Raw genomic sequence first — 27,884 nt, forward strand, 5'->3', positions numbered from 1 at the left:
CTAATGACTCTGGTGTCCTAATGGCTGTATTGTTGAAACCTCCATGATGTCACCTCTCCCTTCCTTCCCCTCAGGCGACCGGACTGTGTGTGTGTGTGTGTGTGTGTGTGTGTGTCCTGACTCTCTTACAGTCTTTCACAGGGGTCATGTCATCCCACATGTGACAGAGAACTCCCTCTCTTCTTTCTGTCTTCTGTTGTTTTTCCATCTGAAATGTGCGGAACAGTACATTGTTCTAATACAGCACTATTGAAAGATATATTCTACTCTATTCCATTGGGATCGTTTCTGTTATTTGTGTTGTGCTTTGAGGTGTTCTGAACTCAACATAAGACATAAACCCACTCAGAGAGACAGACTCACTTCAGGAAACACCTTTCTCCCTCTCCTCCTTCTCTCTGTGTTTGTGTAGGGTTCAGGGCCATGTTTAAACAGTGAAGTCATCTGTGCCAGGGTGGAACCGCCCCCTTTCTACCCCTGCTACCCCTTCTCAGAGAGAGAGAGAGACTGGGAGAGAGAAAGAGAGAGAGAGAGTGTGAGAGAGGGAGAGATGCTTCCCTTGACAGAGAAACTGAATGTGTTTTTACTGAAGAGAGAGTCATGAGTGACAAACATAATTCTCTCCCTCGCTGTCACACACACAGCTCACCTCTCACAAACACACACACAGCTCACCTTTTACAAACATGCACACACACACATAGCTCACACACAGTGCTGGGCAGGTCTAGTTGCCGTGGTGAAAGGCTCCTCCCCTTTGGGTGTGGGAGAGATTTTAAGCTCTGGGGCAAAAACACTGCCGCTCTTCTGACTCATAAAAACGAGGGAGAGACTGAGAGAGAGAGAGAGAGAGAGAGAGAGAGAGAGAGAGAGAGAGAGAGAGAGAGAGAGAGAGAGAGAGAGAGAGAGAGAGAGAGAGAGAGAGAGAGAGAGAGAGAGAGAGAGAGAGAGAGAAAGAGAGTGAGAGAGAGCAGAGGGTGAAAGAGAGAGAGAGAGAGAGAGAGAGAGAGAGAGAGGCGATGAGAGAGAGAGAGAGAGAGAGAGAGAGAGAGAGAGAGAGTGAGAGAGCGAGGGAGAGAGAGAGAGAGGCTGACTGAGGAAAGGGAAAAGGGGTGGGGACGGTGAATGCAGGAAAGTTTTCCTTCGTAGCAACAAGTTGGAGAAACTCAGGAAACTGTGGAACAAAATCCTCAGCCAGCTCGACAGCAAAGCAAACAGTGCGGGACTGAACACACACTCCAACTGCCACACACGCTGAGGAGAGAGAGCAGAGCTTTATTCCACGGTGTGAGTGTCCTGTCTGTGTATGTGTGTGTTAGCTAGCACATTATCCAGCCACGTTAGCAATGTGTGAGGACGCAGTCCAAGCAGAGAGGAACAGCATGGTGAGCAGCACCCACGAGAGCCAGGACCTGATGGTCCCCAGCCCCGACCAACCCTCCCCCAATCACAGCCTCTCCCAGCTGGGCATAGGAGCTCAAAGCGCAGACTCCGAATCCGGAGCTCCTGGAGGAACCACCACCAAGGAGGGGCCACCAAGCCCAACACTGACCCCAGGGACGGGCCCGGTTAACGCCATCACGGTGCTGACCCTCCTGGACAAACTGGTCAACATGCTGGACACGGTGCAGGAGAACCAGCACAAGATGGAGGTGCGTCAGGTGGAGATGGAGGGAGCGGTGATGGGGATCCAGGCAGACATGACCAAGCTGTCCAAGAGCCACACACACACCGCCAACACCGTCAGCAAGCTGCTGGACAAGAGCCGCAAGGTGTCCGTCACCATGAAGGAGGTGAGTAGAAGATGGGTTAGTTAGGGATGGATGGGTGGGAAGGTGAGAGAGTAAGAGACAGGCAGTCAGACAGACAGACAGACAGTCAGTCAGTCAGACAGACAGACAGTCAGACAGTCAGTCAGACAGACAGTCAGACAAACAGTCAGACAGACAACAGACAGACAGTCAGACAGTCAGACAGTCAGACAGACAGTCAGACAGTCAGTCAGTCAGTCAGACAGTCAGTCAGTCAGTCAGTCAGACAGACAGACAGATCCATAGATAGATGTATTGTATAGTGTATGTCTGATCACTGTATCTCTCCAGGTGCGTGACAGGATGGAGCGTCAGGCTGGACAGGTTAAGAAGCTGGAGGCAAACCACTCCCACCTGCTCAAGAGGGATAACTTCAAAGTGCTCATATTCCAGGTGAGACGTGTGTGTGTGTTTGTATGTGTGTGTGTGTTTGTGCGTGCATGTGCGTGCGTGTGCGTGTGTGTGTGTGCGTGCGTGTGTGTCTGCCCAAGAGGGACAACTTCAAAGTGGCCATCATCAAGAAGAGAAAATGGATGGGGTCAAAAAAGGGCGTGGGGCGGGACTGGGGGGATCAACAGAGGTATTGAGGGGTCCAAGGTTGTTGTTGGGGCAGGGAGTGGTACTGTAGAGCAGAGGTCACCAACCGGTCGATCGCGATCTTTGGTTTAGCTCTTAATTTAGTAGGAAAGCAAAAATGCAAACTCTAAGCCAGTGGTCGCCAACCAGTCGACTGGTCGATCTTCAAGACATTCCTAGTAGATCATTAAACATTTCTGTAGAAAAGCCAATAATAAAGGCAGAAAGGCTTGCTCTCCTTTTTACCTGTTGTGCTGTTGGCGGTAAGTGCACTTGATTCAGAAGCCCTGTGCACCAGGTGGGCAAAGTGGTCACATGTTGAACCATTTATTGAAAAGACAAACTTCGCCTACCCAGCGGACCGGGAGATCTGTGGCTAAATCGAGTGTGCCTACTGTGCTGGCCAATCGGACTGCTCAAATCACTGTGACTACAGCTTTTCACGACCCCTGCCACAGCAAAGTTTGATACTAGCCTATGTAAGATTTCATAACTTTTAAGACAATGACCAGAGAGACTTTCAAAGGATACAGCAAAGAGCTGCTGTTGTTCTGAGTGAGTATATGTTTTTATTCTGGACTGTCAGCACTGTTTTTATTCAACACTATTACAAAGCATAAAACACGCTTTTCCCTACTTCCACTGGTGCTGCAGCTGCAATGATTGAGTAGCCAAGTGAATCGATAGCCCTGCGTTTTTATTATTATTAGCAGCTCTTCATGTCTATTTTAATATCAAGGAATATTTCACTTTCTCTGGTCATAGGAACAACGTGAATTTGTGCATGAGGCAGATGCGGTGTGACTCGAGTTTCGCCATCAGGTGGAAGACGGTGTCCCCTCTCTCTGGTCAGATTCACTGGAGGAAAGGAAGGAGAGAGCAGGGACCGTGAGAGACGGACCTTCTGCTGCTCTTTCCCTCCCTCCGCTGAGACTAATGCTGTGTTCAAAACAACTTGGAACTGGGAAATCTCAGACTTCCGACTTCAGTGCGTCTCAGACTTCTGTTTAACCTGAAATCTGTTTTACCTAATCTCAGACTTCCGACTATCCGACTGGGAAATATCGCTTTGAACGGTCATCCAACTGAGAAATTCCAAGTGCGAAACGAATCCCGTGTTGTCTTGAAAGCCCCATGACAGATACAATACCATCACATCAGTCCAGTCAAAAAGGCAAATTATTTCAATTTATGCTCAGCTGTGCCTCGCAAGTGCTACACCAACTGATGCTATTTTGTTATCAAAGGTTGAGTTTTGCAATATAATATGGTCTGAGAAGAACAATATTGGCAGGCCAGGCATATAGCCAATATGCTGTGATAATGTATTAGGGATACTGCACAAACCCCATTCATACAGAACAGTTTTTAATAGGTTAATGTAAAAAAAAGATGTTTAGAAATCTGAGCGGTAAATCTCGGCTTGCATTTTGACTGCGAAAGTGATCTGGACTCAGAAAGGTTTGGTGACCACTGCTATAGAGCACGAGACTGTGCAATGTGTGTGAGTTTACACTCTTATCAGCCCGCGGGATAGTCGGCTGAAAACTACAAGATTAAAACAAGGAGACAACTGAGGGGGAGAGAGGATCAGTCATGTCTTGTCTTGTGACACTGAGATGGATTCTGTTATCAATAACACACTAGCATTCTATGGAGGGTGGGGTCGCTCAGACAGCACTTTGTGTGTGAGTTTGTGAGATCCTGTTGGTGTGTGTGTGTGTGTTTCTCTTATTGTGTGTGTTTGTATTTCATACCCCAGAGCCCAGACAGTCTGTCCAGTGACTCAATTCTTCCATGAAGAAAGAAAGAGAGAGAGAGAGAGAGAGAGAGAGAGAGAGAGAGAGAGAGAGAGAGAGAGAGAGAGAGAGAGAGAGAGAGAGAGAGAGAGAGAGAGAGAGAGAGAGAGAGAGAGAGAGAGAGAGAGAGAGAGAGAGAGAGATACATTTTGTCTAACTCGAGCATGGCGTTTCAGTCTAAACTTTGGAAACGACCTCATCACTGTTCTGCAAGGGAAACCCTCGCTGAAGCGGGAAAGCCTGCCTGATTCACCACTAAACAGCGTGTTTGTGTGGCCGTGGCAGGGTGGGGCTGCAGAAGGGAAGAGAGTAGGGAACAAGTGAGGAGCTAACGGTCGGAGCTAGATATAGAGGTCTGGAAGTGTGTGTGATCTATCATGGTTGAGGTTTGGTCTCTTATGCAGCCAAAGGAAAGTCACACTGTTAAGAGTGTGAGTGAGACTTCTAGCACAGTGGAGGGTTTTAATGTTACATTTTTCATACTTACACGCGTAGAGACATAGGCATGGGAACTCACGCACGCACGCACACACTCGCACACACACGCACACACACGCACGCACACGCACACACACACACACACACACACTGGTCTTGCATAAACAGCACCTTTGGAACAGATATACACATTCCTTCACTTTGGCAACTCTCTCTCTCAACCCCTCTCCCTCTTTCTCTCCTCCCTCCCTCCCTCCCTCCCCCCTCCTCGGTTATTAATAGAATAGACTAGAGGCTATGATAACCTCTGGCAGCAGCTGTGTTGTGAATGTTTGAGTGTCTCCTACAGTACAATGAGCCAGCAATCACTAATAGTGTTCTTCTAACAGTCTAGTAAACTCAGTCCAGTAAACTCAGTCTAGTAAACTCAGTCTAGTAAACTCAGTCTAGTAAACTCAGTCTAGTAAACTCAGTCTAGTAAACTCAGTTTAGTAAACTCAGTCTAGTAAACTAGTAAATCAGTCTAGTAAACTCAAGTTATTCTAGTTAGTGCTCTCTTTTGCGCTGTCTCTCCTCCTTTTCTCTCTACCTACTCCACTTTCTCTCTCTCTCTGTCCCCCCCTCTCTCTCTCTCTGTCCCCTTCCCCTCTCTATCTTTCCCCCTCTCCCTCCCCCCCTCTCTCCCTCTCCTTTTGCAGTAGTGTTATGAGAGCAGGATTCTGTATTTTTACTCCGATGCCCTAGTAAGGCTGTCTGCTCTCCTCCAGGGAACACTAGTGTCTGTATGGAGACTAGAGAGACGGAGAGAAAGACAGAAGAAGAAGAGCGAGAGGGAGAAAATAAGAAATAGAGGGAGAGAGGAGGAGTGCGAGGAGAGAGAGAGAGAGAGAGAGAGAGAGAGAGAGAGAGAGAGAGAGAGAGAGAGAGAGAGAGAGAGAGAGAGAGACAATATATATTTTTAAATAATGGGTACACACACAGGTCGGATTTGACCCACTTGTATGTTTGACACCCTTTCACTAGACCATCCCCAGCCCACTGGATGGTCCAGTCTAAGGGGCACCCAGCCCCATTCCTCTGGATGGTCCAGTCTAAGAGGCACCCAGCCCCATTCCTCTGGGCGTGGGCAAATACCAGAGGGGTGTGTGAAATAGTGAACACTGTCTGTTTTAAAATCCATGAGGGAAATACTGTAACCTCATTAGTACAGGATTTACAAAACGTGTGTGTGTGTGTGTGTGTGTGTGTGTGTGTGTGTGAACAATGTGTTGAGGGGCCATGCCTAGGAGAGAGATGTGATTGGTTGAAGCTGTGTGTGTGGTTACTAAACATGCAGAGCGAGGAATGTGGTTTGCCCCATCAGAACCGTTTCACAACTTCATCTCTCTCTCTCTCTCTCTCTCTCTCCCTCTCCCGGGAATAGAGTACATTATTATCACTATCTGCACATACAAAGCAGAGCTACGGACACACCACACCCACACACAGTGAGATACAAAAGCTGTCATTGTGTTGGTCTCGTGACCTGGGTGATAAAGAGCTTGGCAGGACTCTCTCTCCCCCTCTCTCCCTCTCCCTCTCTCTCTCTCTCGCTCACTTTCTAAGTGTTAGTGTTAGTTCAAAGGCTAGTAGGATTGTTGACCACTACTCTCTCTCTACACTCTTAGAAAAAAAGCTATCTAGAACCTAAAAGGGTTCTTCAGCTGTCCCCAAAGGAGAACCCTTTGAATAACCCTTTTTGGTTCCAGGTAGAACCCTTTCCACAGAGGGTTCTACATAGAACCCAAAAGAGTTCTACCTGGAACCAAAAAGGGTTCTACCTGGAACCAAATAGGGTTATCCTATGAGGGACAGCCGAAGAACCCTTTCGGAACCTTTAAAAAAAAGAATGTACTCTCTCCACCTCTTCTCCTCCTTCCCTCACATCTTTCTCGTACCTTTCTCATCATCACACACACACACGCACGCACGCACACACACACACACAAACACACACACACACACACACACACACACACACACACACACACCAACCAATACTCAATCAATGTGTTGAGTACATAACAGCTGTTTTCTGTCAACTGTGCTGAGGACCAGACACTGGAATGTGTGACAGATGAATGTGTGTAGGTGTCTCTGTGCTCAAAAAGTAAAGTCTCTCCAGTCCATAGGCCCAGTCCTATTCATGTGATGGATCCATTACATGGGTAATAACACAAGGAAATAATGTGCTGATACAGATGAACACACACACCCTGCTTGAACACAAACACACTGTTAGGCAGGCAGACATCTGGGCTTTCTCACTCCTCTTAGCTAGGGGAGGACGGACTGCACCCTGACTCTGACTGGTACAGTGAGGTAGCAGTAGCAGGCCTATCATACATGTGTTCACTGAAGGAACCACACCTTATAGGCAGCACAGGGAAACCTAGAGTAAAGCAAAACTCTCTCTCTCTCTCTCTCTCTCGCTCTCTCTCTCTCTCGCTCTCTCTCTCTCTCTCCTACTCTCGCAATGTCTCTTGATGTAATTTTGATCTTGGTGGCAGCTTCATTGGCAAAATGTACCTCTGTGTTTCATTGGTATAACGTGTATTGACTTGTGTAGGTATTCATGTAGCACAGGAATAACAGGTTTCCAACTGAAGCTAGCTAAATTACAGTGACAGAACTCTGATAAGGCTAAGCTACTGTATGCTCTTACTTAATATCCCGGAACACCTTGGCTTTGCTTGGCTTGCCAGTTTCACTTCTGTCAGACTGTTGAGTGATTGATCGGTTGTAGATGTTGTTGATGTTGTGTGTAATGCCGCTTTCAAGACAACTGGGAACTTGGAACTCGGAAATCTCCAACATACGATTTAGTGCGTTCAAGACAACTGGGACCTCAGGGAAAAACGGTAATCCAATTCGGAATTCCAAGTCGGAAACTCTGGGATCATCCTAGAGCTCCAACTTCTCTGACCTGAAGATCACTGACGTCACTACGTGACCTTGTTTTTTTCCCGAGTTCCCAGTTGTCTTGAAAGCACCATTATTATGCTATGAGGGAATGATAGTGCTAGCTAATGTTGGTACTGTAATGGCTGGTAATGGCTGGTATTGACCAAAGCTAACATTAGTATTAGAACACTGTTGTGGCTAAGACCATTAGCACTGGTCCGGTGTCTCCAGTGTCCTAGACTCTTACAGTAGCTATGGGTAGCTAGCTAAAACACAGAAGTTAAAGCTAAAGGTAAGGCTAAGAGTAGCAGCTAAAGGCAGCTAAATGTAGCTGAGGGAAGCTAAATAAGCTAAGGGTAGCTAAATGAAGCTAAGGGTAGCAGCTAAATGTAGCCAAGGGAAGCTAAATACGCTAAGGGTAGCTAAATTAATCTAAGGGTAGCAACTAAATGTAGCTGAAGATAGCTAAATGAAGCTATGGGTAGCAGCTAAATGTAGCTGAAGGAAGCTAAATAAGATAAGGGTAGCTATTGACTCTGCACCGGTACCCCCCTGTATATATAGCCTCCCTACTGTTATTTTATTTTACTTCTGCCCTTTTTTTTCTCAACCCTTTTTTTGTTGTTGTTTTATTTTTACTTTTTTTGTTAAAAATAAATGCACTGTTGGTTAAGGGCTGTAAGTAAGCATTTCACTGTAATGTCTGCACCTGTTGTATTCGGCGCATGTGGCCAATAAAATTTGATTTGATTTGATTTAAATAAGCTAAGGGTAACTAAATTAATCTAAGGGTAGCAGCTACATGTAGCTGAAGGAAGCTAAATAAGCTAAGGGTAGCTAAATAAGATAAGGGTAGCTAAATTAATCTAAGGGTAGCAGCTACATGTACAGTGGGGAAAAAAAGTATTTAGTCAGCCACCAATTGTGCATGTTCTCCCACTTAAAAACATGAGAGAGGCCTGTAATTTTCATCATAGGTACACGTCAACTATGACAGACAAATTGAGAAAAAAAAATCCAGAAAATCCCATTGTAGGATTTTTAATGAATTTATTTGCAAATTATGGTGGAAAATAAGTATTTGGTCACCTACAAACAAGCAAGATTTCTGGCTCTCACAGACCTGTAACTTCTTATTTAAGAGGCTCCTCTGTCCTCCACTCGTTACCTGTATTAATGGCACCTGTTTGAACTTGTTATCAGTATAAAAGACACCTGTCCACAACCTCAAACAGTCACACTCCAAACTTCACAATGGCCAAGACCAAAGAGCTGTCAAAGGACACCAAAAACAAAATTGTAGACCTGCACCAGGCTGGGAAGACTGAATCTGCAATAGGTAAGCAGCTTGGTTTGAAGAAATCAACTGTGGGAGCAATTATTAGGAAATGGAAGACATACAAGACCACTGATAATCTCCCTCGATCTGGGGCTCCACGCAAGATCTCACCCCGTGGGGTCAAAATGATCACAAGAACGGTGAGCAAAAATCCCAGAACCACACGGGGGGACCTAGTGAATGACCTGCAGAGAGCTGGGACCAAAGTAACAAAGCCAACCATCAGTAACACACTACGACGCCAGGGACTCAAATCCTGCAGTGCGAGATGTGTCCCCCTGCTTAAGCCAGTACATGTCCAGGCCCGTCTGAAGTGCATTTGGATGATCCAGAAGAGGATTGGGAGAATGTCATATGGTCAGATGAAACCAAAATATAACTTTTTGGTAAAAACTCAACTCGTCATGTTTGGAGGACAAAGAATGCTGAGTTGCATCCAAAGAACACCATACGTACTGTGAAGCATGGGGTTGGAAACATCCTGCTTTGGGGCTGTTTTTTCTGCAAAGGGACCAGGACGACTGATCCGTGTAAAGGAAAGAATGAATGGGGCCATGTATCGTGAGATTTTGAGTGAAAACCTCCTTCCATCAGCAAGGGCATTGAAGATGAAACGTGGCTGGGTCTTTCAGCATGACAATGATCCCAAACACACCGCCCGGGCAACGAAGGAGTGGCCTCGTAAGAAGCATTTCAAGGTCCTGGAGTGGCCTAGCCAGTCTCCAGATCTCAACCCCCATAGAAAATCTTTGGAGGGAGTTGAAAGTCTGTGTTGCCCAGCGACAGCCCCAAAACATCACTGCTCTAGAGGAGATCTGCATGAAGGAATGGGCCAAAATACCAGCAACAGTGTGTGAAAACCTTGTGAAGACTTACAGAAAATGTTTGACCTGTGTCATTGCCAACAAAGGGTATATAACAAAGTATTGAGAAACTTTTGTTATTGACCAAATACTTATTTTCCACCATCATATGCCAATAAATTCATTAAAAATCCTACAATGTGATTTTCTGGAAAAAAATTTCTCATTTTGTCTGTCATAGTTGACGTGTACCTATGATGAAAATTACAGGCCTCTCTCATCTTTTTAAGTGGGAGAACTTGCACAATTGGTGGCTGACTAAATACTTTTTTTCCCCACTGTAGCTGAAGGAAGCTAAATGAGCTAAGGGTAGCTAAATAAGCTAAGGGTAGCTAAATTAATCTAAGGGTAGCAGCTACATGTAGCTGAAGGAAGCTAAATAAGCTAAGGGTAGCTAAATAAGATAAGGGTAGCTAAATTAATCTAAGGGTAGCAGCTACATGTAGCTGAAGGAAGCTAAATAAACTAAGGGTAGCTAAATAAAGCCAAAGGTACCATAGCTAATGCTAGCCTAAAAGTGAATGCATTCCTCTGAGCCAAGTGGGACATTTTTGTCCGTCTCATCAGGAAAATCCTTGGTAAAGGAGGGAGCAAGTCAATTCCATGACCATTACTCACTTCACAAGCTAGACTTTTCCAGTCTGCTGTCTCTGTCAGAACTGAACTATTTTCTTCGAGTATTAAACACACAGCCCTCTAACTTTATCTTGCAAAAACAGACGTTCCATTTCCTCCACTAACTCCCTACTGCACTTGTGTGTGTGTGTGTGTGCGTGCGTGCGTGCGTGAGCGTGTGAGCGTGTGTGCGTGTGTGTGTGTGTCCAGAGTAATTGTTCTTAAGGTCGAAGGTGCAGAGAATAATACTTTGTCATCTGAGGTTGTGTTGTGGTGCCAGAGGGAGACAGATGATCTCCAGGGTGTGTGTGTGTACGTGCACATGCATGTATGTGTGTACGTACGTGTGTGCACGCATGTGTGTATGTGTCTCTCTCTCCCTTCTCTCTCCTCTTCTCTCTCCTCCTCTCAGGGTTTGACCCATGTCCAGCATTTGGTGGAAACTCTGAGTGCTGCCTTGCCTCCCCAGTGTGTGTGTGAGTGTGTGTGTGTGTGTGTTGCTTCCTTCCCCTCTTCTTCGACATTCTTCTGCCTTTATGATTGTTCCCAGCAACCTGTGTGTGTGTGTGTGTGTGTGTGTGTGTGTGTGTGTGTGTGTGTCCTTCTGTGATGTAGCGCTACATGATATCTTTGTGACAAAGTTTCCAGCAGAACAAACTCTCCCCCAGCCACAGTACCCTTATCATCATGGCTGGACTGTGTTTCCAGCCTGGGCCCAAGCCAGAGCCCAACAACACTGTGTGTGCGTCCGTCCCGTGTGTGTGTGTGTGTTGCGTCGGCCATTTTGTGAAATGTCATTAGGAATGTAGCAATGATTAGTGACTGCATGTAGATGGTATGTGTTCATGGTTTGTAAATAACGCTTTCCACAAATCCAATGATTCCATAACTCAATAGGCCTATGTAGTTTCCCACCACTACACGTCACCACAGAAGGTTTTCAAAGTTAATAGGCCTATGTAGTTTCCCACCATCACACGTAACCACAGAAGGTTTTCAATGTTTTCATACATCAGAAGCAGTCCTGAGTAAACCCTTGAGCAAGGCACTAAACCCTAATTGCTCCTGTAAGTCGCTCTCGCTAAAATGACTAAAATGAAAAATCTACAGGCCTCAATCCCAAAAGAATGGGAAAAAAACCTAACAAGCTGAACATTCCCTTTAGGATACCACTTACTCAGTCTTACAGGCTGTAAGGGCCTGATAATATTGACGTTGGGTAGAAACTAATAAGTAGCGTAAAGAAATCACAAGGTTCTGTTGTGCATCGCCAACATTCCAAACTAACGGGTGAGTTGTCATGGTAACCTACCAGAATAGAACCTGTGATGAGTGTCGGTTTGTGAGAGAGAGAGAGAGAGAGAGAGAGAGAGAGAGAGAGAGAGAGAGAGAGAGAGAGAGAGAGAGAGAGAGAGAGAGAGAGAGAGAGAGACAGAGAGAGAAGAAAAATAGGCATTTTGACATAAATGTGAACCACTCCTAAACTATTAGCTATTAATAAAGATAATTAAATATCTCAACATACCACATCTGTTTTGAATGATGAACGTACTGTTCATGAGTTTCTTTCTCTAACTTCTTATCACACACTTTCCTTTTTACACCCTCTCATTCTCTTTCTCTCCTTCCCTACTCGCCTAACTTCCTCCCTCTTCCCTCTCTCTCTCTGTAGGAGGAGAATGAAATCCCAACCAGTGTGTTTGTCAAGGATCCTGTTCCTTTCCCCCGTGAAGCTGAGGAGGGGGAGGAGCCCACCGCCGTCATCGACGCCAACCGCTCCACGGAGGAGGGGCTTCACACCATCGACCTATCCTCGGACGAGGACGTAGGGCTGGAGGCGGACCTGGACGAGGTGGGAGATGGCGTATACGAGCTGGCCGGAGAGCACACAGACAAATCCCGCGCGGATAAGTTCAAACGCTCCAGTCTAAAGAAGGTGAGTGATGGAGAAAGCCGGGGTTAGGTGTCAAAGTTCATGGGTGAGAGGTTAGGGGTCAAGGTCATGTTCTGTGGCTGCGTGGCATGTTCACTGCTGACTTTTGATGTATTGCAGATGGACAGTCTAAACAAAGCTTAAGATCAGGGGTCAGGGGTCGGAGGTTAGGGGTAAGGGTTAGGAGATTTCCTGCTATGTACTGACTGCATGGGTTTGTACAACGTATTGCAGGTGGACAGTCTGAAGAGGGCCTTCTCCAAAGCGAATATTGAGAAGAAGATGAACAAGATTGTGTCTCAGGAGAAACGAGAGAAGATGAAGAAGAGCCTGACACCCAACCACCCAAAGAGCTCCTCCTTCAAAGTGTCCCCTCTCACCTTCAGCATCAAGAAGGTCAGTACACACACACACACACTTGTAGTATGTACACACACACACACAAACACTCACACTGTTGTGGATTCATCTGACACGACTACATCCTGCTGTAACAGAATCGTAAGTCTGAGGGCCAACCTGAAGCTGAAGCCGAGGTGGAGGCCTCATCCCAGACCGGGGTCTCGCCTACCGCCGTGGCCTCTATCGAGATCTCCCCGCTGGCCAGCCCTGACGAGGAGGTCCTCTTCACCGAGGTGCACTCCCAACTGGCTCCGGGGCTGGAGGAGTCCAAGGCTGAGGCTGATGCTTTGGAGACGGAAGAGGTGGCCGTCAGTGAAGTTCCAGAATCTGACGAAATTCCAGAATCCAACGTTTTCTCTGATTCCAAACCGTTCGTAGAATCCGACGTTCCTGAGGCGGATGTGGATCTGTCGGTTATGACGGAGGGAGTGAGCGAGGAGTACGCTCTCTCTGCCACGCTCCCACAGGATGCCTTCCACTCTACCTCGCCCTTCGATGAGGAAGACAGGGAGGACAAAGTGCAGAGGGAGAAAGAGTAGGAGAAGGAAGGAGAGAAGGATGTGTAGAAAGAGGTGGAGGAGAAGGAAGAGGAGATAGAGGTGGAGGAGAAGGAAGAGGAGATAGAGGTGGAGGAGAAGGAAGAGGAGATAGAGGTGGAGGAGAAGGAAGAGGAGATAGAGGTGGAGGAGAAGGAAGAGGAGATAGAGGTGGAGGAGAAGGAAGTAGAGAAGGAGTTGGAGAAGGAGGGGAGCCTTGTGGAAGAGGAGGCCCAGCCTGAGGCTGTCAAAGGCCCCTAAAACAAACACACACAAAATAAATACACATATACCTATTCCCTAACATACTTTACCCATTCTCACTCCCACACACTCTGTCCATCATCCTCTAAAAAACTCAGACGGACCCTCTGTTCAAAACACACACACACATACAATTATAGTTCCTTTCTGTGTGTGTCTTCCTGTATGTCATTGTGTGCAATTTGTGTGTGTGTGTGTGTGTGTGTGTGTGTGTGTGTGTGTGTGTGTGTGTGTGTTTGCGTCAGGGGCAGATGTCTGTTTCACATGTGAAAAAGGATGATGAAGTTCTTAAAAGGTTTAATTATCTTCTTATGCTACTGCTTAAAGTTTAAACCTAAACGTATATTTGTGTATGTAAGATGCTAACTTTGTTTGACCTAATATATACAATTCAAGCCAATCAGTACAACACAAAGATTTTTGGCATCCATTAGTGTCCGTTACAGGTTTGCCTATACAAAACACCGCCATAGATCTTTCCACTAACCTGGTATTGGCGATACTCTCTTCAATCTCGATTCAGGAAAACAGATATTTTAGAAATGTTTCTATCCAGTTGCAGGTGGTTCTACAAAAACCAGAGAAAACTCAGATAGTAAATCCATGTTTTGTACTGCGCGAGGAGGATCCTCTCCATCTTAGCTGCCGGACATCTAGAATTTCCCAGCATCTTTGACGGAACTAGTCATTTCTATGCGACGTAGCCGCGGCCAGACAGCGCATCACGTTAAAACAAAGATCTACACACATCAATACAAAACTCTTTCAGAGTTTTCTCTGGTGCTTGTAGAACCACCTGCAACTGGAGATGGACATTTCTAAGATAACTGCTTTCCAGAATCGAGAAAGAAGACAGTATTGCCTACACCAGGTTAATTGAAGAATCCATGCCAGCGTTTTGTATAGGCATATCTGTAACTCCCAGTAATGGATACCAAAAATATTTGGTTATATCACATTATCTGGTGTACAATCTGTAGCTATCATAATACATGATCCTCGAATATCTTAGTACTGTATCATCTCTCAGTGAATTTATTGAAAACATAGAGAGAGATAGCATGGCAATAGTTGATAATAAAACATTATAAGGGTTCATACCACAGGAGGATGGTGGCACCTTAATTTGGGAGGACAGGCTCCTGGTAATGGCTCGAGCAGAATAAGTGGATTGATATCAAATGCACCAAACACATGGTTTCCATGTGTTTGCTGCCATTCCATTCACTCCGTTCCAGCCATTATAATGAGCCGTCCTCCCCTCAGCAGCCTCCACTGGTTCATACATACTGTACAACAAGTAATAATGCATTATTGTATATCTGTTGGCTTCAAATGAAGTGTTACTGAAGTAGTGCTTATTTCACTGAAAATTATCTCTGGTGCCAAAGAAACTCCTCTTCAAAATATTTTCCAGATTGTTAAAACTGTGATTGTCATGTTTCTTGCTCTTATTAAAAAAACAGCTATCTCCAGAATCCTTAGAATTCTAAATAAAAACAGCATTGAAACTGTCCTCCTCCTCCTCTTTATTTCCTCCTGTTGGGGATTTGTTTATTTGGATTAGGCTAGATTATAGATAAATAGATTAGAAATTAGACAGCTATTGGTCATTCTGTTCATTACAGCCACAGCGTGTCATATTCCCAGTCATTTCAAGTAATAAAATACACCCTGTGAATTTGAGCTATATGATCGAGTGCTATTTGCATGTGAAGATGTGCTCCGGGCTCACGGACTACCTTCCACTCTTTAATGGTGTGATGGAAAATGTTGCTGCTTTTCTAATAAACCATTTCTGTGTTCTATGTTTGTGCTTTTCTAATAACCAATTTCTGTGTTCATGCAAGTGACTGATTGAATGAATCCTCACTATCAGTATCTGCAATTTGGCAGTACGCCCAGAACCTTGTTTTGAGAACGAAAGGATATCTCAGTTTCAAGGTCTCAGCTTAGAGAAGAAGCCTCGTGAGGTATTGGTCTGTCACATGCATGAACCAGTATTGGTCAGTCACATGCATGAACCAAACGTTAATTATGAATTAATTATGAATGATAAGATAAATCATACCTATGTAACGTGTCTGTAAGCAGTACATAAGAGATCTAACGGGACTGCCCCGATAGAGCTCCTGACAGACGTGTACTATGGTGCATCAAGTTTGCTGGAACCTCTCCAGTTAACTGTTGATAAACAATGATTCATTTAAGATTGACTTTGAGTGTCCCTGTGTAGAATTTCCACGACAATGGCATGTACAGTATGCACACATCTCAAGAAACTGTAACAGGCTATCATAACCTGTCCAGTAGATAGCCAAATTTTGGCCTATTCAAAGCTCTGAGAGTCAGACCTGGTCAAATTAGGTCAAACTTGAACGTATTGAAGCGATTTCGAGGGGTTGCCCCGACCGGGACTCAAAACACGAGTCCAGTTGACTGTCAAGACAACACCTTAACTGTTACGCCAAGAGGTTCAAACCTCTTGACGAGGTCGCTAGGAGAGTGTGTCCCCACGCTTCTCTATACCAAGTCCCTCACGTGTACCCGCCTCAACGATGGCTTCACAGGCACCATCCCACTTTTGACACCAGTGTAGCGATTTCAGGGGTAGCCCAGACTGGGACTCGAACCCAGGTACAGCGACTGTCAAGACAACACCTTAACCGTTACGCGGAGATGTCCGAACCTCTTGATGAGGTTGCTAGGTGCTGGACAGTAGCGGTGCATAGGTAAAATCACTGGGGAAGCCAAGCCAGGGAAAAAAAGCAATATTACAATCTATATGTTGTGATAATTGTGTTGTTTGCTCTATAACCTGTTAGTTCATATGCCTTGACACCGTGATATATAGGCCTAAGGCCGAGACAATAAGAAGACACAGTGGCAGAATAAATTCAACCACACCTTTGTTTCATCACAAAACCGGAGAGCAACATCTGTCCGGTGGAGTCCACAAAGCAAATTGTGTAACAAATAGCTCCATGACCTACAGCATGATCAATCAAGTTAATGTTTCCAAAATTTTCGGACTACTAAACAACTATTGATTTAGAACACTAGAGAGGTACCACAAGTCGCAAAGAAAATAGGAGCTGCCTCCACTATTCCAGCACCTTTTATACTTCATAATTTCAACATCATCCAAATCACCTCTGCTTAGTCTAATACAGTGACAACTAAAAGATTCCCAAAAACAATTTAGTCCAATCAGCGTAAGCTATATATCATGTAGCTGTCCATGGTATTGATTTCTGTCTGGGCCCAGCCAATCAGAATGAATAAAGTGACGTTGGAGGCGGCTTATGGTAGATAAATTAACATTCAATTCTCTGGCAACAGCTCTGGTGGACATTTATGCAGTCAGAATGCCAATTGCACGTTCCCTCAAAACTTGAGACATCTGTGGCATTGTGTTGTGTGACAAAACTGCACATTTTAGAGTGGCCTTTTATTGTCCCCATTACAAGGTGCACCTGTGTAATGATCATGCTGTTTAATAAACTTCTTGATATGCCACACCTGTCAGGTGGATGGATTATCTTGGCAAAGGAGAAATGCTCACTAACAGGGATGTAAATATGTGCACAAAATTTGAGCTAAATAAGCTTCTTTTTTTTTGTGGGTACTTTTTGCATGTTGCGTTTATATTTTTGTTCAGTATACATTATCACAGCATATTGGCTATATGCCTGGCTGGCCAATATTGTTATTCTCAGACCATATTATATTTCAAAACTCAACCTTTGATAACAAAATAGATCAGTCGGTGTAGCACTTGCGAGGCACAGCTGAGCATAAATTGAAATAATTTGCTAATAATTTGCTTTTTATTTGACTGGACCTACATCTGTAACGGTGCTTTCAAGACAACCGCGGATTCTGAAGAAAAATAGGTCAAATCATGACGTCATCTTCAAGTCGGAAAGTCGGAGCTCAAGAAAGATGCCAGAGTTTCCCACTTGGAATTCTGAGTTGGATGACCGTTCAAAGCGATATTTCCCAGTCGGATCTCGTTTTTTTCAGAGTTCCCAGTTGTGAAGTCGGAAGTCTGAGATTAGGTAAAACAGATTTCAGGTAAAACAGAAGTCTGAGACGCACTGAAGTCAGAAGTCTGAGATTTCCCAGTTCCAAGTTGTTTTGAACACGGCATTAGTCTCAGCGGAGGGAGGGAAAGGGCAGCAGAAGGTCCGTCTCTCACGGTCCCTGCTCTCTCCTTCCTTTCCTTCAGTGAATCTGACCAGAGAGAGGGGACATAGTCTCCCACCTGATGGCGAAACTCGAGTCACACCGCATCTGCCTCATGCACAAATTCACGTTGTTCCTATGACCAGAGAAAGTGAAATATTCCTTGATATTAAAATAGACATGAAGAGCTGCTAATAATAATAAAAACGCAGGGCTATCGATTCACTTGGCTAATCAATCATTGCAGCTGCAGCACCAGTGGAAGTAGGGAAAAGCGTGTTTTATGTTTTGTAATAGTGTTGAGTAAAAACAGTGCTGACAGTCCAGAATAAAAACATATACTCACTCATAACAACAGCAGCTCTTTGCTGTATCCTTTGAAAGTCTCTCTCTCTCTCTGGTCATTGTCTTAAAAGTTATAAAATCTTTACATAGGCTAGTATCAAACTTTGCTGTGGCAGGGGTTGTGGAAGCTGTAGTCACAGTGATTTGAGTTATCCAATTGAACAGTGTAGGAGCACTCGATTTAGCCACAGATCTCCCGGTCCGCCGGTTAGGCAAAGTCTTTTCAATAAATGGTTTAAAATGGGACCACTTTGCCCACCTGGTGCACAGGGCTTCTGAATCAAGTGCACTTACCGCCAACAGCACAACAGGTAAAAAGGAGAGCAAGCCTTTCTGCCTTTATTATTGGCTTTTCTACAGAAATGTTTCATGATCTACTAGGAATGTCTTGAAGATCGACCAGTCGACTGGTTGGCGACCACTGGCTTAGAGTTTGCATTTTTGCTTTCCTACTAAATTAACAGCTAAATGACATATTTTTATAACTGAACCAAGATAGACAACAGCCCGTCGTTTCAAACGGGAACAAATGAGTCATAGTGGGCAGAAAAAGCAAGGAGGTGGGCAGAGCCAAGCACGAGCTAACGAGATCCTATTGGCGTATTGTAGCATACATTTGCATACTGACGTTAGGGAACTCTGTAAAGTGAGTGTGTGCAATAACTCAATTCGCCTTTGCACTCCTTCTAAACAATGCCATTTTTTACAACTTTAGCAAAGAGTAAAGACTACAAAACTTTGTCCACTATGTTCGGAACATATTCTAGTTTTGGGAACAGAAAACTGTATTGATGTTTCATCGATGAGAAAATGTGAAGAATGTCGGTCAAAATCCATCTCGTTCCAGCTTCTCCCACTGCCGGACACTTGGCTTCCTCTCACTACCATATTTGGTAGTGAGTGGAAACGCCAAGCGGATGCTTCACATTTATACATCCTGTGAAATATCTGTTTCATTGTTCTATCTGTGGCCAAACACAAACTGCAGTCTCCAACCAGTTGCTGTCGGTAATGAACGGATTTCCTCCGCCGTCGTAAAGAGAAGAAGAAAACCCGGAACTAGGCTGCTCTCCACAAAACGTCAGATGACAAGCGAATCTGAACAATAACAAATACACACCCCACTGATAACAGCCACCCGAATAATTATACACACCATATGCCAGGGTTATAACTTACGGGGGGGAAGCATGGCATTTATAACGGCAAACTGGAATCCGCTCGGGGAAGCGTTTTACAGGTAAGCAGGTTTTAGCTAGCTAGCTGTGTTAGCTGTTCACATGACCAGAGTCTTTGCAAAATGCTAACGTTAGCTAGCTAGATACAAATACATGACAGCTCTATCAGACTGGTAATAAAGCCATGTTCCTTCCTTGCTATTTGCCGTAATGCTTTGTTCAGTAAAAATAAAGTAAGTTCAATATTATTAGCTAATGCCCTGCAATAATTTGGACTTCCCTTGCATGCCATCTAGCAAATCATGTGACAACTGTCATTACTTTTTAGGTTGACTCTGTCATGTGCGTGTGTGTGTGTGTCCACTCTACAGGAAGATCGAGCTGTATGAGATGGGATGGAGCTTGAGAGATGGGCTCAAGGAATGCCTGGTGGCAGCAGCCCCATACGGGGGACCCATCGGTGAGTACACACACACACACATACCAATATGATGGAGCCTGGAGAAGGCAGCCGAGCAGAGAGAATTACTTATACAATTTGGAGAAACTCACATTCTTGCAAAATATTTATAATCTACAACATATGTATTCTAACCACATAGCTAATTAAAGAAGTATGTTTATCTCTCTCTCTCCATCTCTCCCTCCCTCCCTCGCTCCATCTATTTCCCTTCATCACCATCTCTCCCTCAGCTCTCCTGAGGCAGCCACAGAGGCCTTCCTCCAGCGCACGGCCCCTGCTGGAGATCTACTCCTCCTCGGGCGCCAACATGGCCAGCTTCCCGGTACACACACACACACACACACACACACACACACACACACACACACACACACACACACACTTATTCACTCAAGTCACTCTCTCTTTCTCTGTCCTTCCCTCCCTTTCTCCTTCCCTCCATCCCTCTCCTCCGTTCTTCTCCTCCGTCCCTCTCGTTTCTCCAGTGGAAGAGTGGCCCAGTGAGACAGCTGGGTTGGACGGTGTGTGATGACCTGCTGTGTATCCAGGAGGACGGCACTGTCCTCATCTACGACCTGTTTGGTGCCTTCAAAAGACACTTCAGCATGGGCAACGTGAGCACACATAACACAACAAACATGCCACAAACATGATAAAAACATGATAATCCATTTTACGTGTGTGTGTGTGTGTCTTTGACAGGAGGTGGTTCAGAACCATGTGCTGGAAGCCAAGGTGTTCCACTCGCCCTACGGAACCGGTGTCGCCATAGTAACGGGGGCCTCACGTTTCACCCTGGCGACGAACATTGACGACCTGAAGCTGAGGAGACTCCCGGAAGTCCCAGGTGTGTGTGCGTGTGAAATCCTGTCAGGCTTCAAGTTCCAAATGAATGGAAACATTTGTCACTATTTAATTGATTAATTGGCGTGTGTTTGTGTACTCCAGGCCTCCAGGTGGCACCCTCCTGCTGGGCAGTGCTGACTCAGGACAGACAGACCAAAGTGCTGCTGGCTAACGGAGCTGACCTCTACATACTGGACAACACATCTTGCACCCCTGTGGTGAGACACACATGCAACTTATTCATTACTCTCTCTAATCATCCTTGCTCTCTCACCTCTAACTGTGTGTGTGTGTTTCAGACCCCCCCAGGCCTCTCTCCCCAGGCCTGTAGCATCGTGAACATGGCTGTGTCATTCAGCTATAAGTACCTGGCTCTGTTCACCGACTCTGGACACCTGTGGATGGGCTCAGCCAACCTCAAGGTAACATGGATTACTATCCCTCATACTGAATGGCTCCCTGATGTGACTAGCTTCCATTATTATATATCTATTATCTATTGTCTATACACACCAGTGGTCCTCAACCCATCCAGGCAATTCCAGTCTTATCACAGGTTATCTAGGTTGCCAGGCAACTGTAGAGTGTAAATAGCTCTGGTGTGGGGGGAGTGCTGACCATTTTGGGCCAATAGTTTTTTCCTGGTCAAGTTATGTAGTCAGGAGAAGCCATGGTCCTGTATATCAGACATGTCTAATGTAGATGTGTATTATGGTAGTCTGCTACTGACTGTTGTTTGTTCCCCAGGACAAGCTGAGTGAGGTGGACACCAAGGTGAGGACCCCTCCTAAACAGATGGTGTGGTGCAGAAGGCCAAAGAGCCAGCAGCCCTCTGTGGTCATCATGTGGGACAGGCTCCTCCTGGTGGCCGGAGAGTGTAAAGACACCATCCAGTATCCTTCAGCTCACAGCAGCACTATGACAGGACATTACATCCAAGTTAGCTCAGCTAGCTAGTTCCTGTTAGCTCAGCTAGCTTGTTCCTGTTAACTTGTTACTGTTAAAGGTACAGAACTATGACAGGACATTATATCCAAGTTAGCTCAGCTAGCTAGTTCCTGTTGGCTTGTTACTGTTAACGGTACAGTTAGCAATATGGTATTAAATCTACAGTTAGCAATTCTGCTCACAGACATCAACACAAGCATAATTCAACTCTGTCACTGATCCAAATGCGTGCCCTCTCATGGAGCCTTCACCAGTGTTTAGATACACTCTGGATGAGGAGAGTGTGTGTATAGCGGAGCTGGATGGAGTGAGGATCGTAGGAGGGTCCAGGCATGAGCTGCTGCAGGAGGTGCCCTCGGCCTGCCAAGACATCTTTAAAATCGCCTCCATGGCCCCTGGAGCGTTACTACTGGAGGCACACAAGGAGTACGAGGTACGTGTCTGGCCGTGTGACTGTAAGAGGTTTACACTTTACTGTATATATGTATTGGAGGTGATGTACGAAGACTGTACGCTAACTGTGTGTGTGTGTGTGTAGAAGTCCAGTCAGAAGGCAGATGAGTACCTGAGAGAGATAAAGGAACAAAGTGTATTGGGAGAAGCAGTGAGACAGTGTGTGGAGGCTGCCGGTTATGAACATGAACCAGAGACCCAGAAAACACTGCTCAGGGTAAGACACACACTATCTCACTCTACCTCTACCGCTCTTTCTCTCTCTACCTCTTTCTCTCTCTCTCTCTTTTCTCTCACGGTCTCTAACTTATTTTCTCTCTCCCATCTATGCCTGCATGTTATGTTGACAAGATCAAAATGAGTCAGTCCACAGATAAATTAATGTCCCCCCCTCCCCCCTCTTTTCCTCTCTCCCTCCCTCACCCTCCCTCTCCTTCTCTCCCTCCCTCTAGGCTGCGTCCTTTGGGAAGTGTTTTCTCAGTAACTACCCACCAGAGCCGTTTGTCAATATGTGTCGAGACCTGAAGGTTCTCAACTCTGTACGAGACTACACCGTGGGGATCCCCCTCACACACACACAGTACAAACAGATGACTGTTCAGGTCCTCATTGACAGGTAACACCCCAGGTGTGTGTGTGTGTTTACGGTGTGTGTGTGTGTGTGTGTGTTTACTCTCTGTACACTCGTGTTAAACAGGTTGGTGTACCGTAAGCTGTATCCTCTGGCCATTGAGATCTGTCGCTATCTGAAAACACCAGAGTACCAGGGAGTCAGCAGAGTTCTCAAACACTGGGCCTGCTGCAAGGTGAGACAGAGGGGCTGATTTTACTGGTCACTTTTACTATTTGCATAAATGTGGGTGTGTGTCAGCGTATGTATGTTCTTAACATGCTCTGACAGGTACAGTGCTGTGAAAAAGGATTTGCCAATATTCAAATGTTCTCTACTTTTGCATATTTTTGGTACTGAATGTTATCAGATCTTCAACCAAAACCTAATATTAGATAAAGTGAACAAATAACACAACAATTACATACTTATTTCATTTATTTAATAAACAAAGTTATGCAACACCCAATGCCCCTTTGTGAAAAAGTAATTGCCCCCTTACACTCAATAACTGGTTGTGCCACCTTTAGCTGCAATGACTTCAACCAAACGCTTTCTGTAGTTGTTGATCAATCTCTCACGTCGCTGTGGAGGAAATTTGGCCCACTCTTCCATGCAGAACTGCTGTAACTCAGCGACATTTGTGGGTTAACAAGCATGAACTGCTCGTTTCAAGTCCTGCCACAACATCTCAATTGGGATTAGGTCTGGACTTTGACCAAAAAAGTTATACTTTTGAATAATCTGTCCATAGAACATTCTTCCAAGAGTCTTGATGATTATCCAGGTGCTTTTTGGCAAACTTGAGTCAACTTTTTGGACGAGATGGGTCCCATTATGCCTGGCGAAAACCAAACACTGCATTTCACAGTAAGAACCTCATACCAACGGTCAAGCATGGTGGTGGTAGTGTGATGGTTTGGGGATGCTTTGCTGCCTCAGGACCTGGACGACTTAATAGAAGGAACCATGAATTCTGCTCTGTATCAGAGAATTCTACAGGAGAATGTCAGACCATCCGTCTGTGAGCTGAAGCTGAAGCACAGCTGGGTCATGCAGCAAGACAATGATCCAAAACACAATCAAGTCTACATGAAAATGGCTAAAAAGCAACACATTTGAAGTTTTGGAATGGCCTAGTCAAAGTCCAGACCTAATCCCAATTGAGATGTTGTGGCAGGACTTGAAACGAACAGTTCATACTTGAAAAACCACAAGTTAAAGCAGATCTGCATGCAAGAGTGGGCCAAAATTCCTCCACAGTGATGTGAGAGACTGATCAACAACTACAGGAAGCGTTTGGTTGGAGTCATTGCAGCTAAAGGTGGCACAACCAGTTATTGAGTGTAAGGGGACAATTACTTTTTCACACAGGGGAATTGGGTGTTGCGTAACTTTGTTAAATAAATAAAATAAGTATTACTTTTTTTTGTTATTTGTAAACTCAGGTTCCCTTTATCTAATATTAGGTTTTGGTTGAAGATCTGATAACATTCAGTATCAAAAATAGAGAAAATCAGAAAGGGGGGAAAATAGTTTTTCACGGCACTGTATCTCTTGAGATTGAAATAAAACGTGTGTGTGTCTCAGGTCCAGCAGAAAGAAGAGCCTGATGAGTCCATAGCGCGTGCTGTGAGTGTGAAGCTGGGTGAGGCAGCAGGAATCTCCTACTCTGAGATCGCTGCCAGAGCATACGAGTGTGGCAGGACGGAACTGGCCATCAAGGTACTGCACATGCACACACACACACACACACACACACACACACACACACACACACCAGCAGGCCTGAACTGACTATCAAGGTCCACCCACGCCCTAGCCTCACGTGCTTCCAACACAAGAGAAAGTGATTAAAGATGCAATCCAAAATGCTTCATTTGGATGGATTGAACATGTTCACAGAGGTTGATCATTGGGAATGTTACCTTGGCAATACTCTCCCCCTCTCACCTCTTTCCCTCTCTCCTTCCACCTCTCCACCTCTTCTCGCCCTCTCTCCTTCCACCTCTCCACCTCTTCTCGCCCTCTCTCCTTCCACCTCTCCACCTCTTCTCGCCCCTCTCTCCTTCCACCTCTCCACCTCTTCTCGCCCCTCTCTCCTTCCACCTCTCCACCTCTTCTCGCCCCTCTCTCCTTCCACCTCTCCACCTCTTCTCGCCCTCTCTCCTTCCACCTCTCCACCTCTTCTCGCCCCTCTCTCCTTCCACCTCTCCACCTCTTCTCGCCCCTCTCTCTGGGTCAAGTTGTTGGAGTTTGAGCCTCGTTCTGGGGAGCAGGTCCCCCTGCTACTAAAGATGAAGAGGAGTCAGCTGGCCCTGAGTAAAGCTATAGAGAGTGGAGACACAGACCTGGTTTACACGGTGGTGACATACCTGAAGAACGAGATGAACAGAGGAGACTTCTTCATGACGCTCAGAAACCAACCGGTGGCCCTGAGCCTCTACCGGCAGGTATAGTCACAGATACTCACACTCACACACAACTTAGCCTCTACACACAGGTACACACGCACGAAAGGTGGATTCATCTGTGTGTGTGTGTGTGTGTGTGTTTTAGTTCTGTAAGCACCAGGAACAGGACACACTGAAGGATCTGTTCAACCAAGACGACGACCATCAGGAGCTGGGTAACTTCTACGTCAAGGCCAGTTACAAGGAGAAGAAGCTGGAGGCTCGCCTGTCTCTGCTGCAGAGTGCTGTGGACGAGTACAACAAGGCCAAGAACGAGTTTGGAGCCAAGGTGAGACCCAGACAGTTTTAAGTGCATGTTTGGTTTCACCAGGCTCTGAATAGCATTAGCCCCTTGGACCAAAAATTAACATCTAAATTAGATCATGACAATGTTCTCAAAGTGTTGTCTCATTATTATAGTGTTGTCTCATCCCTTCCTCTCTCCCTCGCTCTCTCTCCCCCCCCTCTCTCCCCCTCTCTCTCTACCCCGCTCCCTCTCTCTCTCTCGCCCCTCTCTCTCTCCGCTCTCTCTCTCGCCCCCTCTCTTTCTCTCTCCCCCTGTCTGTCTCTCTCCCTATCCCTCGCTCTCTCTCTCTCCCTCGCTCTCTCTCTCCCTCGCTCTCGCTCCCTCTCTCTCCCCTCTCTCTCTCCCCCCCCCTCTCTCTCTCTATCTCTCTCCCTCTCTCTCTGTCTCCCGCTCTCTCTCCCCCCCCCGCTCCCTCTCTCTCCCCCCCTCTCTCTCCCCCTGCTCTCTCTCTCCCCGCATCGCTCTCTCTCCATCTCTCTCTCTATCCCTCTCTCTCTCTCTCTCTCTCTCTCCCCTCCCCCCAGGCGACGGAGGAGGAGATGAAGCTGCTGCGGTTCCAGAGGCGTCTGGATGAGGAGAAGGGAGAGGCTCTGCTGGGCCTGTCTCTCCAGGAGACCCTGCACGCCCTCCTCACCTCTAACTTCCACAAGCAGGCTGAGCAGCTCTACAGGGACTTCAGGGTGCCAGACAAGAGGTAAAGGTAGGGCTGTGTGTGTTATGGTGCTTTCAAGACAACTGGGAACTCTCGGGGGAAAAAACGAGGTCAAATCATAACGTCAGGGATCTTAAGGTCGACATGTTGGGGTTCTAGAAAGTTGCCCAGGTTGCCGACTTGGAATTCTAAGTTGGATGACCGTTCAAAATGATTCAGAGCTTGTTTTTTTCCCCCCCAAGTTCCCAGTTGTCTTGAATACTCGGAAGTCATAGATTTCCGAGTTGCGAGTTCCCAGTTGTTTTGAACGTGGCATAACGTCACTGTGTAGTTGCTTATTGATGACATCACTGTGTAGTCCCTTATTGATGATGCCACTGTGTATTCCCTTCTTGATGCTGTCACTGTGTAGTCCCTTATTAATGCTGATGCTGTCACTGTATAGTCCCTCCTTGATGATGTCACTGTGTATTCCCTTCTTGATGCTGATGCTGTCACTGTGTAGTCCCTTCTTGATGCTGATGCTGTGTAGTCCCTTCTTGATGATGTCACTGTGTAGTCCCTTATTGATGATGTCACTGTGGTTAGGTACTGGTGGCTGAAGCTGACCGCTCTGGCAGAGAAGGAGGACTGGGAGGAGATGGAGAAATTCGCCAAGAGCAAGAAGTCCCCCATCGGCTACCTAGTATGTTGTTTAAATAATCTTTATACAACGTTATTCATCCAATAGGCTACTTGACAGGTCATGTATAATCTTTATACAACTTAAGTTACGTAACTAACCTCTCCCTTTCTCTCTCAGCCCTTTGTGGAGGTGTGTGTGAAACGACACAATAAGTATGAGGCCAAAAAGTATGTTTCCAAGGTGACCCCGGAGCAAAAGGTCAAAGCCCACTTGGCCATAGGGTGAGTCTGTGTGTGTGTGTGCGCGTGTGTGTCAGTGTGCAGAAACTAAACTCCTTTTCCTTTCTCTCTCTCCCCCTCTCTCAGTGATCTGGAGGGGGCAGCCGAGGCAGCTATAGAGAGGAGGAGTGAAGGAGAGATCAGCACCGTCCTGTCTCGCTGTTCTCCCACCACAGACAGAGCCCTGCTGGAGAGACTCAACCGAGCCAGATCCACTGCCGCCAAAAAGTGACCTCCCTGAAATTAAATTAAAACCACAACATTTCTCACTGTCAAGAAAAGTGAGCCCTATCAAAAACACACTAACTGTTACTGTTGAAAAGTGACCCGTCAACCACCATTCACCCCAGCTCTAGCGTATGTCCTGCTTCAACCACATTTGGAGGGGAAGGAGTGATTTGGGAAAGAAAGACATTCCAAGCTTACACACACACACACACACACACACACACACACACAGGTTAGACACGCTGATATCAACAGCACTCCCATAATAAGCCAATCGTGAAAGAAATGTTCCTCTCGACTGTCTGTTTTAGCCGAGAGACGCAGTGAGATCATCTCAATTCGCAATGAATTGCTTTCATATTGTATATCCTGTGTTTTCAAGTCTGTTCAAATGAAGGAAGTGAGAGAAGTAAGGACACCACTTTTGACTATTGAGAAGCACAGATTGCTCCCATTTACTGTCTGCTGTAAACTGCCTGTGTTACTGACACAGATCATGTGATTGTCACATTAATGAAACCATGTTTGTGTTGTACACACACTGCAGACCCTTGTCTCATGTTTTATCATTGAATAAATGCGTTCCTTTATAAAGGAGCTACGAAACGATAGAGGAACACGGTACTCAGGAATGGGATCGGTGTCCCATGTTGAACATTATGGGAAATAGGCTGCTTGTAGAAAACAAGAAACTCAAAATTACTGCTTCTTTTTGTAATAATCAACAGGGCATATTGTATGTAGGCTATTGTGTAAAAGCATCAGGTCAGAAAATGGGGTTCATAAATGTG

At 45.8% G+C, this 27,884-nt stretch overlaps 2 protein-coding genes across 3 annotated transcripts; both read left to right on the top strand.

Moving 5' to 3' along the window:
• The first annotated feature begins 1,032 nt into the window (after positions 1-1,032).
• On the top strand, positions 1,033-13,292 carry cavin2b (caveolae associated protein 2b). Its single transcript, XM_041888870.2, has 5 exons — positions 1,033-1,793; positions 2,103-2,204; positions 12,057-12,320; positions 12,552-12,713; positions 12,815-13,292. Exons 1-5 carry the CDS (start codon positions 1,347-1,349, stop codon positions 13,256-13,258), a joined length of 1,419 nt encoding a protein of 472 aa, XP_041744804.2. The 5' UTR covers positions 1,033-1,346; the 3' UTR covers positions 13,259-13,292.
• A 5,759-nt stretch (positions 13,293-19,051) lies between these two features.
• Positions 19,052-27,702, top strand: vps16 (VPS16 core subunit of CORVET and HOPS complexes). Of its 2 annotated transcripts, XM_041888867.2 has the most exons (19): positions 19,056-19,292; positions 19,602-19,690; positions 19,924-20,015; positions 20,179-20,307; positions 20,396-20,540; positions 20,642-20,757; positions 20,839-20,961; positions 21,287-21,432; positions 21,749-21,920; positions 22,026-22,157; positions 22,393-22,556; positions 22,638-22,746; positions 24,141-24,275; positions 24,797-25,003; positions 25,110-25,292; positions 25,835-26,004; positions 26,551-26,647; positions 26,765-26,868; positions 26,953-27,702. In XM_041888867.2, the coding sequence occupies exons 1-19, from the start codon at positions 19,243-19,245 to the stop codon at positions 27,095-27,097; spliced, it is 2,508 nt and encodes an 835-aa protein (XP_041744801.2). In that variant the 5' UTR covers positions 19,056-19,242; the 3' UTR covers positions 27,098-27,702. The 2 variants fall into 2 exon arrangements, with proteins under 2 accessions (XP_045067053.1, XP_041744801.2); XM_045211118.1 differs by lacking the exons at positions 26,765-26,868; positions 26,953-27,702 and having other exon boundaries at positions 19,052-19,292; positions 25,835-26,010; positions 26,551-26,635.
• Positions 27,703-27,884: the final 182 nt, after the last annotated feature.

The sequence above is a fragment of the Coregonus clupeaformis genome, chromosome 35, assembly GCF_020615455.1.
Source record: "Coregonus clupeaformis isolate EN_2021a chromosome 35, ASM2061545v1, whole genome shotgun sequence".
NCBI classification, from domain to species: Eukaryota; Metazoa; Chordata; class Actinopteri; order Salmoniformes; family Salmonidae; genus Coregonus; species Coregonus clupeaformis.